The 14,507-nt window shown below is 45.5% G+C and overlaps 1 protein-coding gene across 1 annotated transcript in view; it reads right to left on the minus strand.

Moving 5' to 3' along the window:
- GAN (gigaxonin) overlaps positions 1 to 14,134 on the minus strand; it is a 59,128-nt gene extending 44,994 nt beyond the window's left edge. Inside the window, exon 1 of the mRNA XM_081217236.1 lies at positions 13,806 to 14,134. Within this exon, the coding sequence (XP_081073362.1) occupies positions 13,806 to 13,972 (167 nt within the window). The 5' untranslated portion in view covers positions 13,973 to 14,134. The remainder of the gene's footprint in view (positions 1 to 13,805) is intronic.
- Between the last annotated feature and the right edge of the window lie 373 nt (positions 14,135 to 14,507).

Here is a 14,507-nt window from a genome sequence, read left to right on the forward strand (position 1 = left end):
AGGTTTTATGTCCACATTTTAAAAACTCAAATACTCTAGATCACGGTTGACACACTACAACCCACAGCCTGTTTTTGTATGGCCCTTGAGCTAAAAATGGTTTTTATGTTTTAAAAGGTTGTTGTTAAAAATGAGAACAGGGGCTTCCCTGGTGGCACAGTAGTTGAGAGTCCGCCTGCCAATGCAGGGGACACAGGTTCGTGCCCCGGTCCGGGAAGATCCCACATGCCGCGGAGCAGCTGGGCCCGTGAGCCATGGCCGCTGAGCCTGCGCGTCCGGAGCCTGTGCTCTGCAATGGGAGAGGCCACAACAGTGAGAGGCCCGCATACCACAAAAAAAAAAAAAAAAAAAAAAAAAAAAAAGAACAAACAAAGAAGAGTATGTGACAGAGACCACATGTGGACTGGAAAGCCTATAATATTTCTGACCCTTTAGAGAAAAAGTTTGCCAAACCCTGCTCTAAATATTGTTACCATGGCAAACATACAACATTTAGAAATCCAGCCTAACAAAATAGTAATAATATGCAAAATAGTAGTAACTTTGAGAAACCACTTGCAAAAGGGACCAGGCAATGGTAATAAACCTGAGGGGGAAAAAAATAATCAGACACACACTGCCAGGGTCTTGATATGATAATCCAGTCTTCCTGGACAGTAATCTGGTTTCATATAATAAGAACAAATTTGTTTCTATCTTCAGAAACAGATATGCCTGGGACATAGTCCCCACAGTGGGTTTACCCACAAACAATACAAAGAAAAAACAACCAAGAGTCTTTTCTTCCCCCCTGATTTGTTTATAGTGACTATTCAGAAGAAAAAAATAACTGCAAATTAAAATGTCAAAGAGGAATGATGAAGCAAATTATATGGAGCAGCAATATGACGTCATAACAAATAGCTATTAAAAATGATTATGGGTATTACACTGAGAAATAAGAGGGACACAACTTGACTTCAAATGAAAAGATGAACCAAAAATAATATGTACATATAGAATACAACTGTAACAATATATTAAGTACCCTGTTCAGAACCAGAACTTAGGGTGACATAAATAATTGAACCCTCATGTGGTTTTCCATAAAACTTTTTGTATAAAAAATTATTAAAATTTAAATCTAGTTCTTGTACATCTGAAAGTAAAGCAGTCAATAAAATTTACCTTTTAAAAGACAAGGTTTGAAAATGCATATTAAAATTTTAGGATGAGTTCAAAGACAGAATCATGAGGCAGCAACTTGTGAAGCCAAAAATTCTTCTAGGATGAAACAAGCCTGGTTCCTTGTTCTGGTCACACCCTGACTTTTTGGAAATAAAAGAAAGACATTCATGCCTCAACCTGTCAGATAGTTCCAGATGTTCTCCTCAGGTATGAGTTTTCAGATGCTGTTTAAAAGAGGCTCCTCCTATAACCTTAAGAGCCCATGGAGGGCTTCCCAGGTGGCACAGTGGTTAAGACTCTGCCTGCCAATGCAGAGGACACGGGTTTGAGCCCTGGCCTGGGAAGATCCCACATGCCGCGGAGCAGCTAAGCCTGTGCATCACAACTACTGAGCCTGCGCTCTAGAGCACACGAGCCACAACTACTGAGCTCGCGTGCCACAACTACTGAAGCCTGCACACCTAGAGACCGTGCTCCACAACGAGAAGCACCGCAATGAGAAGCCCACGCACCACAACGAAGAGTAGCCCCTGCTCGCCGCAACTAGAGAAAGCCCGTGTGCAGCAACAAAGACCCAACGCAGCCAAAAATAAATAAGTAAATAAATTTATATATATATATATATAAAAAAAGAGTCCATGGAAATAACCATCTCAAGAGTAGGCCCCTTTGATCTGGGGGGCGTTCTGACAAGTCTTCTCTAATTAAAGACTGGTGGACCTGGTTCTTCTTTGCTGCAGTACACCCATGGCACTGAATACTACAGAAATGTCATACTGCAGAAGGAGGTCCATATTTCTACTCACATTCTATTCCCTCTTCCCAATGTAAAGAGTTAGAAGGAAGGTTTATGTCTTTTCAAAGGCGAAGTGGAACTCCTGAATAAATTCAAAGGAGAAGTAAGAATTTATATGAATTTATTCTTGTCTTTGTATTCATCCTTTCAAATGAGTTCAAACCAAAGCGTTAAGTGACGGTTAAGAAGCTCTTTTTTTCTTTTTAAAAAAGGACAGTGGGAGTAGAAAACCAAAACCAAAACCAAAAATCAACTACAGCCTGAAACACACCCCCTTTCAGTTTTCTTTAATAAATGAGAGGCAGCTAAGGATGAGTTCCACTTCAGCATCTCACAATGATCTTTCTGCTTCTGGCGCCTTCTTAATTTATAATCTACTGTTATAAACTTCTCTAAACAACCTGAAGCTGAAAGTGCCTTCCAAAATGTTGTCAAGGGAATGAATGCTTCTCTATTAATTCTTTAGTCATGTTGTGACAAAAGCTCTCTCACTGGAGCTACTACTTTTGAATAAAGAATTTGGCCCCTTGTCCCAGGTTTCTTGGCACCAGAGATGGACTTGGTTGAGCTTGACTGAGCCATCTGAAACAGCACAAAATTAAAGACTCTGTTCTGGTTAAAATCTGTTCTCAGATGGTTTCTTCTGTGCCTCTCCCCCAGTCCCCAGTACATATTCAGCTATACAGTAAAACGCCACAGCCAAAAGTGTCATCTTATTTGGAAGCAGTGTATACAGCATCCTGAACTCTGATCTACTTCTTCATCAGTACTTAGACTGCAGTCAACCCAAGTCTCTTACCTACAGACTTTCCACTAATGGATTTAGTGCCTCTGGCCCTAGAGATACAAGATGCTTTCAAAGCACCCAGTCCATCTGTCTGTTCTATTTCTCCCCACTGAATAGAAGTCAGTGGAGCAATGACACATGGTACACTGAAGGTACACGCCATACACTACAGAGAAGCCTGTAGGACAGAGTGACTATTTGGCAGAATTGGGAAAATGTTAGAAAGGAAGGGATACCGGGTCCTGAAGGATGAACAGGAATCCCTCTGCCAGTAAAAAGCAGGAAGTCAAGAGAGGCAGAGGTGAGAAACACACATATTCACAGGTAAGTGTCACACTCCATAGAGTTTTCAAGAACTACAAGAGTGTACTTAAGGGGTTTATAGAGCGATGCTACCCTGAATAGGACACATCGAAGACAGATGTTACCTTCCCCACTTTTCTTAAGCAGCTGGCCTCAAAACCTGTCAGCTTTTCCCTCTCCCTCAGCCTAATTCCCACATCCAACTAGCAGTCGATTGCTTCTTCCTCTAATCCCGACCTCGGCCACTACTACTGACACGGTGCGGGACAGCGCCACGGGGCGCTGACCTGAATCAGTAAGCAACTCTGGTCCCCCTCTCGGTCCTGTGAACAAACAACTGCCAAGTTACCTTCTTAAGGCAGAGTTCTGTTTCTATCACTAGTACTACTGGTGAAAGACTGAATAAAAACTAAGGGATATGGGGCTATATGTATATGTATAACAGATTCACTTTGTTATAAAGCAGAAACTAACACACCACTGTAAAGCAAATATACTCCAGTAAAGATGTTTTAAAAAAAAGAAAAATCTAAGCGAACTGGCCTGGCACTCAGGAATACCATCCTGACCTGCCCGTCCACCAGCACTTGCCCCCATCCCTAGCCAAGGCCCCAGTCCAGCCCGGGGAAGTATACTTACTACCCTGGGCGCATACAAGCCCCCGCACTCACACTTTTGTTCACCTGAACCCTTCTCCTTGCCCTCCTCTTCCCCTACCCGCCCACCCACTCACCTCCAACTCCTCCCCGAGGCCGTGTTCAATTCTGTTTACGAAATCTTATGGGATCACGCAAGGGGTCCTTCCTCCTCGGAACTCCTATGGCTAGAAGTGTCTATGCAATTAAAATAGCCTTGGTTCTCTACTTTGTGCCTTCACAACTAAGCTGTAAACTCTGCGGACAGATCCTGTACTCCACAGAGGCTTTTACAGCTGTCCTTATACCCACAGTAAGTGATGATAAGCACTGGTCACTGAGGATACTGAGGAAGTGACCCTGGGCTCTCCTGGGTCTTTCCCTTTTCTCACCAACAAGTCCTATTGCTAATCTCCCTACTACAGCCACTTCACTCCAAGTCCACGGACCCACCCTAGCCCAGGGCACCCTCATTTCCTGTCGGAACCATTGCAGTGCCCTCCTAAATGACTCCCATCAATGCCTAACCTAACGCCTTATAATAAAACCTAAACTCTCTTGCATGGAATAACCCACGTCAGAAAAAATTCTGAGGTCCCTTTCCCACACCCGCCACCTCCCCAGTTGGCTCCCCACACACGGTCCCTCTGGGAGACGTTCCCGCGAAAGTTCAATCTTGCTGGGGAGCAGTGCACGTGCCAACCTGAACTCAGGACTACGAGGCCCTGCTACCCCTCTAGTCTGGTTTCCTGCCACGCTGCCTGCCGCTCATCATCTCCTCACGCTGCTGTTCTCCGCCCCCCTGGCTGTGCCAGTCTGATTCTGTCTCCGGAGCGCAGCACTTCTGCTCCTGGTGCCCTGCCCCTCTGCCCCCAGCTCTGCTCACACTGAAGCCCTCCTCCAGATCTCAGGTGAAGCAGCACTTCCCCAGAGCGGTGCTCCTCTCACCCATCCACGGCGGCAACCACGTCCATCCCTCACGTCTCTCTGTAACGAGGCCTCTTCATTGTCTGCCTCCCCAGCTGGAGTCCGAGGATGCCAGAGCCTTGAAAGCCCAGCGCATGGCAGCGCCACACGTAAATGCTCAAGAAAAGTTTAATGAATGAACGAGCATGTAGGAAACCTCGGCCAAGGATCTATGTTCTCTACTTAAAAACAGTTGTTTCTGGAATCCACCTGCCAATGCAGGGGACATGTGTTCGAGCCCTGGTCCGGGAAGATACCACATGCCGTGGAGCAACTTAGCCCGAGCACCACAACTACTGAGCCTGCACTCTAGAGCCCGCGAGCCACAACTACGGAAGCCTGCGCGCCTAGATCCCGTGCTCCGCAACAAGAGAAGCCACCGCAATGAGAAGCCCGCGCACTGCAACGAAGACCCAAAGCAGCCAAAAATAAATAAATAATTATATTTAAAAAAGTTGTTTCTGTACATGTGATTAATTGCGGTTACTAACATAGTAGCGAATGATCAGATGAGTCATTTAAGTATACTCTTTTTTTCTTTTTTTCAGAAGTGACTACTCCAAAAATAAAGTCAATCTCTTCTTTTCCCATTCTTGAAATTCTGGTACTACCACACTACACAGTACAGTAGTGAAAAATTAAGTGAATGTCAAAGCTAATTTAAAAACTCTTAGCTTTATGTTTCTTTCCTTTACTGGCCCCACAGGTGGACAAAATAAGTTGAGTGATTTTGATTTCCATGTGCTCAGTCTCAGTTTTGACAGTGTTTGTGGGAGATCATTGAATATACACTCAAGTGGCAGCCAGCACACAAGAAAGACAATGGAGCCTGGGAAGGTGTAACACTCCGCAAACCATGAAATACAAACTCCAGCCCGTCTCCCCCCAGCCCCCAGCTGTTGCTGATACCCAGTGTCTCCTGTGTATTTGTTGAAGGAATGATTAATCCTAATTAGTCAACACTAGTTACATAAGGTCCCTTGACAGGGAACTCCGTGATGAATTAATACATGACACATTTCAACGACTTATGACAATGCTCATTCTTGAACTGTGCTTTATTATTGGTGAGCACAACCCCACAAGCATGTGGGTTAAGGTGGTGATGACATTTCTAAAGAACGTACCAACAGCGTGACAATAGTGCACATTTTCATAGTCCCCTTTCCTATCAATAGGAAAACAGACAGTAAGGAAAGGGAACAGAACGCCTATTCTGCTCCTGCTCCACTGCAGGAGGTGAGAGAAATGAGAAGTTTGCTCCCTCTCGGCCAGCAACAGGGAGTCTCCCTTTTGGGCAAGGAACAAAGTTGGTAGCTCTGCTCATACAAGCAGCAGTGTTAAGAAGTCAGGCAGGAAAATAAACAGACCAACCAACCAACCAACAACACCTGAAAGAAGTCTCTAATCTGCGAGGTAAGTCTGAACTTCCCATACCAGCTTTAGCACAGGAGGAAAAGCTGGACGGAGGTGGGAAACTCTTCCCTTGACTAACCAAATGGAATAGTCAAGAAGACCCTGGGTTCTGCTGGCCTCCAATTCCATCCCTGAAGCAGAAGTGGGCTCCAGCGAGGAAGGAAGAGAAATCAGTGATCAATGACCTTTCTTTCTAAGGATTCCCATGGCTTTTCTCAAGTCCACCTTTCTCACACTGCTGGCCACTCCCAGTGAATGTGCTCTAAGTGTTAGAAGAGGCTCATCCCAACCTCACACCCTAAATATGCAGTTTCCTCCAATTCAGGGACGGACTGATATAAACAATTTCAGTGACAAAAGTCTGAAAATATTTTGAATTCAACAGTACTAGACAATTTACAGTTATTCAGAGGCATAGGCAACTGGTTAATGATGAATGCGAATATGACTATAAAACTATGTTTTACAATATTTCTACTCATCTTATCGTGTTAACATAAAAATCACAAGTGTCAAATGGTCTTTAAAATTGCTCCTAAAAAGATACCAAAATACTTAGTAGTTGAGAGAATCACAAAATACCTATGAACAAAGATGTACATTTAAGGTTCTATATCCATTAGCACATTAACTCTAAACAGAAAAATGAAGGACACTGTATTGGTCTATATCCCATTATAACAGTCTGTTTTTAAAAACCAGTCTTCCCCGCTTCCACTTGATATGTGCTGCCTCCCAAAGCTTTACTGCCTGAAGACTAACTGTTTTATCTAACAAAATATTTCACCAAGATCTTATTTTTCCCTAAGTATTCTATTTTTCTAAAACTCTCCAAAAAGAAGAAAATAAAATATAATTTACTCCCACAGAGAAATGGAAGCAGCAAACATTAGACCATCATTCTGTGGTGAAGACATTCTTTGGCAATACTTAGGAAAACGACTTCAGTCTCTGCTCTTCTGAGCATGGGGGTCAAGAACTCCACCTGAGTGACAGAGGACATTTAGATGGACACACAACCTTTACCCTCCATAGAGCTACAGCTGCCATCTCTGATCTCCTTCCTTCTTTGGACTCATCGTGTCTTAGGAGGCAGAGGACCCATGGGAAGCACTCAAATTCAAGGCTGTGACCCTAACCTGCCAACTGTCACACCCACACCCCCGCACCTCCACCCTTAACCTAGGATTCCAACTTAAAAATTATGCATTTATATTATAGCTCTAGTGCACAAAATGAGAGATTTGTATCCTTCTGAAGGATGAAGCCAAACAACTCCTTATTTGTCCTAATTATGTTTTCTTTATGGATTATAAATAGATTTTAAGCCTCACTTTGATATCATGAGACAGACTGATTAACAGGGTAAACAACGGATAAGGCGGTTTTGTAATCTGGATGCTTAGTCTCTATTATCCAAATCTAAATCCAAGGAACCAAACTTTCTATGTGGAAAAGCACTTTGCTTGACTCTCTAAATTATATAATAAAAATTACTTTAAGAACACTGAAGAGGACTTGCAGAGGAAAATACACACTGGAAGAAGAGGCAAAAGTCAAAGGGCATAGGTAAAAGAGGGAGAACTTATCAGCTGGTATTCCGTGGAGCTAGGATTTACTTCTATCACATTACTATTATTCAAAACAACAACCCTCAGGAAAGTTCTACAATAAATCTAAACATTCAACACTTCACTTTATGTTAGATTCACTAGTCTAACAAGAATTTTATTGATTTGCTTCATCGTTTGAAACCTTCCGAGAACCTGTCCAGAATTAGAGCATTCACTACTACTAAGAGTGGCAACCGCTGCCTTGTACAAATAAACACATATATTTCACCTGAAATAAGTAATCTATGTTAAACTTAGAGCTCCAATTCACATGCTCTTAGTTTCCTTAAGAAGCCCAGAGAAAATACTTCTTTGATCTTCTGAAAGAAAACATACTTTAATATTGGTTTTGAAAAACTCACGTTAAGAAAAGGGTTTAATCAAATATGACTGCAAGTACTAAAGAGGAGGGGGGGAGGGGGAGGGGGAAGGGGAGGAGAAGGGGGAGGGAAAGGGGGGAAGGGGAGGAGCGGGGCAGGAAGAGGAGGAGAAGGATGGAGACAATCATTTTGAACCAAGGGACTGTAAGCCCTTCTGGACAGATTTCATCTTTTTAAGCAGTTGTAAAGGATGCCTTATAGTAGGTGGCTAGAAACAAACAAGCCTAGATCCATCAAAAGATATTCAGGCCCAATGTGTTTCCCATCACCATCAGAGGATAGCAAGCGGTAGGTACAGTTGATTTGATTTAAAGACTGCTCAGGATTCAGCAACAGTCTCAGAACCTGGAGCTTCTAGCTGAACCCTTGAGAACTAAGAAACTTAACAGGTTACAATCGCTATACAAAACCCTCATGACAATCATTCATGAGCTGCTATATACCCAGGTGACTATGAACTCAGAGCACAAGTGAAAGAAAAGGGACTTGGGGGCTGACAGCTTGCTCCGCACATAGCAGACAACACTAGTGGACTTTACTGCTCATAAAATACAGGGCAGATTTCAAGTACCCAAAGAAAGGATGATAACAATTTCTACATCACCGTGAAACCTGGAGTCCTACAGAGATCATATTAGTCTCCTTAAGAAGTTTCATCAGCATCATCTATGAGTCCAATTTTAGATTTAAATGGCAAAACAGGCTCATCAATAATTAGGCCTTGGAAAGCATCCAGATTAACAGCATAAAATAAATGCTTGTTACAAAACAACTCTACAGGGTTGGATTTATATAGCAGAATACCCAACCAAGTCCTATGTGACAGGGCAAAGGAAAGGCTTTAACATCAATATGCAACAAAACTTTAGATGATACAGTAAAGCTGTAAGAACAGAGACAGACTCCCTCCCCACAACACAGACACACCAAGCGGACCTAAAACAGCACGGAGCCCAATCAACCTCACTTCACAGATGAGAAGACTAAGGCCCAGAAAAGTTGTCCAAGATGATCCAGGCTGGATTCTAGGCCCAATGCCTCCACTCCACCCTCACTAGACCAGCTTTCTCTCAAAAAACAGGGACAAAAACTGCCATTCTTATTGCTGGCTAACTCATCAAAGGATCCCAAAATCCTGGGAATCTTTCTTTCCTTTACTCTCCAGGACTAAAAGCTAAACAAACTCATGTTCCAACAGATTCCCTAGAAAAACCAAAATTCCCAAAAGTGGATACGGGACTGGAACCTGTACAGAGCCACTGTTAAGGCCACTGCAGAATCACACGGCAATTCATTGCCAAATCCTTTCACGTACATTACCCCCCAAGAACCACAGCTTACGAAAGAGAGGAGTCTGAACTCCACATCAGATCAAGGGAATTGTGCCAGAATGAGAAGAGCCTCAGACATGAAGCAAAGCAAACTTTGCAGTATTCAAGAGAAAAGGAAATTTCCTATAAGCCTCAGGGAACCTTTCCCAGAAGGTCTCAGGGTTGCTGAGAAAGGAAAGGGTTGCTGTGGGTCGTTGTTATAGCTATGAATTCAATATCATCATTCTTTTTTTTTTTTTCCCCGCGGTACGCGGGCCTCTCACTGTTGTGGCCTCTCCTGTTGCGGAGCACAGGCTCTGGACGCGCAGGCTCAGCGGCTATGGCTCACGGGCCCAACCGCTCCGCGGCATATGGGATCTTCCTGGACCGAGGCACGAACCCACGTCCCCTGCGTCGGCCGGCTGACTCTCAACCACTGCGCCACCAGGGAAGCCCCAATGTCATCACTTTTAAAGGTCGTCAGCTACATTTAGATTTTGTTTTCCCAACAAACCAAAGGAAAAATGTCATTCAGGATCATGAGAAAATGCTGGGCAGAGGGCATGCTGGGAAAGTAGCATCCCACTTACTGGGGTGAGTGATGAACTATGGAAGCTCCTGCCTGTCCTCCCTGCAGCATTTGAATCTTACGCTGCGTGACACATACCCTACACAATCTTCTCTCAGGTTATCACTGGGGTTTTGTGGCCGAACTTGGGTTTTTTTCTGGCTTTTTCCTTTTATACAGAAAGTGTTTCTAAGGCAGTATGATTGCTAAGACGACCCGGAGGAAGAACAAATGTTAAACCAAAGATAAAGCACAGGAAAAGAGTAAACCAGTAAGGCTAAAAGACTTCTATATTAAGTAGAAAGTATGCCAAATGAGTTGCTTTAATTCCTAGTGCAACAGTGTTGGATTGCTTCCCTTGGTTGATGATACAGAAGCAATATATAACATTGTTTCTAAACTGCCCAACTTCAGACCCCTATGACAGTTACTAAAACCAGGCTAACTGAAGACATTAAACAAAACTCAGATTTTTATAAAACTTCAGAGACTACCAAACTTTTGAACTCCTAATCCATATATTAACGACATCACAGACCTAAATGCTTAAGCTTCAAAAGGGAAAGTGAGAAACATCAAGTTCTAGAACACACAAACTCATTTTGTTTCGACAGAATTCTTTAAGTTCCATTCAAACAAAACAAAGATGTTATAAAAGCCCAACATCATTGGTATCAAAAATTAAAGTTTGTTTCTAAGTAGTAACACAAATTAGTCATACTACTTTGAAGTAGCCTTGAGATTGATAATTTTAAAAGAACCCCAAGAACAAATATACCACTTCAACAGTCAAATAAAGTTACAGCAATTAGTCACTGAAAAAACACATATTGACTAATTCATATTTATCTGTAAAATGTCAAAAATATCTGCCCTGCCTACTGTACAAGATGGTTGAAAATGAAAATCAAAGTGAGACTGCATGTGCAAGTACTTAATAAGCACATAAACCATAACCTATTGTGTAAACTCTACTGCTTACTGACTTGCTAATAAGCACGTAAATCATAGCATATTGTGTAAACTCTACCGCTTACTGACTTGTAAAGAATAGTTACATGTGAGTAATGCTGTAGCTTGGTATGGTAAACGAGTAGGAGACTAGGTGTCATTAACCTGGAGTCTAATCCTAGTTCAACCATTAAGTGCTAATAACCTCACTGTAATACAGATCACTAATGCCCACCCGAGCATCACTTCTTTAATTGTAATACAAATCACTAATGCCCACCGAGCACCACTTCTTTATCTGGAAAGTAACAGAATTGGATTAGAGGGGTCTGAAGTCCCTTTTGGCTCTGCTACTACGATTAGTAATATTTCACATCTAAATTACTGCTAGCGGGACTTCCCTGGTGGTCCAGAGGTAAAGAATCCGCCTTACAATGCAGGGGACACGGGTTCGAGCCCTGGTCGGGGGAACTAAGATCCCACAAGGCGCAGGGCAACCAAGCCTGCGCGTTAGCCAAGCCCGTGCGCCACAACTACTGAGCTCTCACATCTCAACTAGAGAGCCCACGCGCCCTGGAGGCTGCACGCCACTAGAGAGAGAAAAACCCACAACTAGAGAGAAGCCCGTGCACCACAACTAAGAGCCCACACCGCAACGAAGAGCCCACGCCGCAACAAAAGATCCCGCGTGCCGCAATGAAAGATCCCGCGTACCCCAATAAAGATCCCGCGTGCCTCAATTAAGATCCAACGCAGCCAAGAATAAAATAAAATAAATAAATAATAAATAAATCTTTAAAAAAAACAAACTAAAAATAGAGAAAAAAATTACTGCTAGTCTAAATAACATTTCACATTACTAAATATTCTCATACGTGCCACCATGTCACAAGTGGATGCCCCACCTTTCCTAATTCAGCAGATACAGCAGTGATACCACTACCTTTGGAAACCTGTGTGCAGACCTGTGAGCGGCTCAAAGCACTATTACCTACTTCTTCACAGTGTGGGTCAAAGATTAAATGAGATGAAGAAGCATTTTATCCCTCATTTATCAGACTAGTGAGCTGAAGCCAAGATGAAGTCATCTATGGACAACTCGCAGAAGAGTGAAAGCTGGGAGCAGAAGGCAGGTGCAGGGCTCTTCTCCATCAGGGACAACTGAGCATCTGAAATGGAAACGCACCAGGGCCGGTCCTCTCATGTCCAATCTTCTGTGGCATACAGGAAGGCAGTCCCTGCTTCAACCCATCTGCTAACCACTAGGCACCGGTCTTTCTGTGTGCCAGGGATACGGTAATGAACGAAAGGAAAGTCCCTGGCCTCTTGGAGCTTACACTGTGGGTGGGGAAGATCCACAGAGTAAATGAATAAAATATAGCGTATATTATAGTGGCAAGTGTTATGGAGAAAAATGAACCGTGGAAAGGGAATAGAGAGCATGTATTTGGTGATTTGCAATTTTCTTTTAAGCCAGCTGGATGTCACTTACAGAACTACACTAATACATCTAAAGTAGTTTTCCTAACCATTTCCCCAAACAGGGAATACTTTGGATACAGGGAAGACGCTGGCTTGCTGATGCCAATTTTATATTGACTGCTCAAAGCTCTGAACTGCCAGCTATAAGACATCTGTCATGTTGGCAATCTAAATCCACACTAATGACAACTCACCCCAGCCCCACCTTTAAATCCACAAAGAAAGAGTGCAAGTGGATTTAAGAAAGAGAGCCAGGAGGAGCCAGAAGTTACCAGAGCACTTGAACTGCTTCTGACTTAGCACAAATGTCTGCCAATGCAAAGGTTAAAATGCAGTTTGTGTGACGAATTCTGCTAGGACAATGCACTAAGAATGCAGCGCACATCATTTTGCCTTTTCTGACCTGTCAATTCTAGTGACATTCTCTACTATTAGTCTATATTTAACCAGCTTACTAGGCAGTTTCTCCAGCTTCTAGCATTTTTTTTTCTTTTATTAAAAGAGTAACCCAGTTTGCAAGAAAGTTGCTGTAACGTAACAGCCCCCTCAAGATGTGACACACTTGTATGAGCACTGTCCTATCAACCTTTAATTCACCTCGTTAGCTGAGCTGGCAAACCAGGTTAAGCTTTGTTTTAAAATGTCTTCTGTAAGTCGCTAAAATCTCATGGTCCTCGGGTTGTAACAGCATCCTGAGAATTACAGTAAGTCTTTTAAAATGTGCTACAGCTTACTTTAACGTCTATAATTCATTACCCTTCTTTTTAAAAGGAGTTTCCACAAAGGGTGGAAAGTCACTTCTGCGAAGAACTTGGGGCTGGGGGGGTGGTGTCGGATCGTCCATCCTAAGAAAAAGATCCGACAGGGTTTTCCCTCTGCCAACACCCGGAGAGGAGGTGTTTGTTTGGCTTCTCCGCGGGAGGGGCCGCTTTCGCGGCGCTGGGCCCGGCCCACTATGCGTCGATTTGGAGGCGAACGGCCGGCAAACTTCAGCCGGGATCCGCGGGCTGGGCCGGGGCGAAGGGGCAGCTCTTCCCGGGCGCCGCCCAAGCCCTGCTCGCGGTCGCGGGGCCGGGTCCGGCCCAGGACGGCGTCTGGGGGCCTCCGGGGTTCTGAGGCCCCGGCCAGCGCAGGGCGGTGGGAACTCGAGGAGGAGGGCGGGGGGACTGAGGTCCGGGGTCAACTCCAGGGGGAGTGGGGTCCTGTGGGGGGCAGGGGCCCGGCCCGGCCGAAGCCATAGGGGCTGTTCTGCGGGGAAGCAACGAGTGGGGCCCGGCCGGCGTGTCTGCCAGGAGGGACACCGCGCTAAGCGGTGACCAGAGGGACCCCGGCGGCTGGGGGTGGGGACCAGGGGCTCCGGGGACACGCCCGGCTCGGCTCGCCCCGTCCCCGGGCTCCGGGCAGCGCGGCCCCGCCTGGCCCCCTCCTCACCTGATGTACGGGCTGGCAGCCGCCAGGATGTTCTTCTGCACCGGTATCTCCTCCCCGTCGAGGACCAGGTGCGCGTCGCAGAAGCGGGACTCCTCGCGGAAAGAGCTGAGAGCTCGCAGTAGGCGCGTGGCGTGCTGAGGGTCTGACACGGCGCTGCCCTCGGCCATCGCGGCGCCCGCTCCTCAGCCCGCCGGTCGGGCTCCGGACGCCGCCCAAACGGACCCCTTGAGCCACCCGCGTCCGGCGCGCACCCTGCCTGCACAGCCCGCTCGCGCCCGTCTGCCCGGGCCGGCTCTCAGCGCTGCGAGCAAAATCAGGAGCCTCCGGAACGCGCCTGCGCCGTGCGCCGCTCCAGAGTCTGGCGCCTTTAAGGAGCCGCGGTGTTACGTCATTTCTGCGCGACGCCCCCGCTCCTTTGTGCCCTCCCTCTCCTCCGGCGTCGCCGGAGGCTGCCAATCCGAAGCCTCGTTCCTCCTACTCAGCTGCCGGTCCCTGAACGGGCGCTGCCGGGCGCGGTCCGCCGCTGAGAGCGATCGCTGCAGCGATGGAGGGGTGTGCAGGCAGGCTGGCACTCGGTGGTTAAGCCCGTGGCCTTTGGCGCCGTGAATCTGAATCCGAGTCTCGGCTCTTCCACTCACTAGCTGTGTTACCATGGGTAAGGTGCCCATCCTTAATTTGACCGTCTGCAAAATGAAGATGATA

Source organism: Mesoplodon bidens (genome assembly GCF_964165515.1).
Source record: "Mesoplodon bidens genome assembly, chromosome: 18".
NCBI classification, from domain to species: domain Eukaryota; kingdom Metazoa; phylum Chordata; class Mammalia; order Artiodactyla; family Ziphiidae; genus Mesoplodon; species Mesoplodon bidens.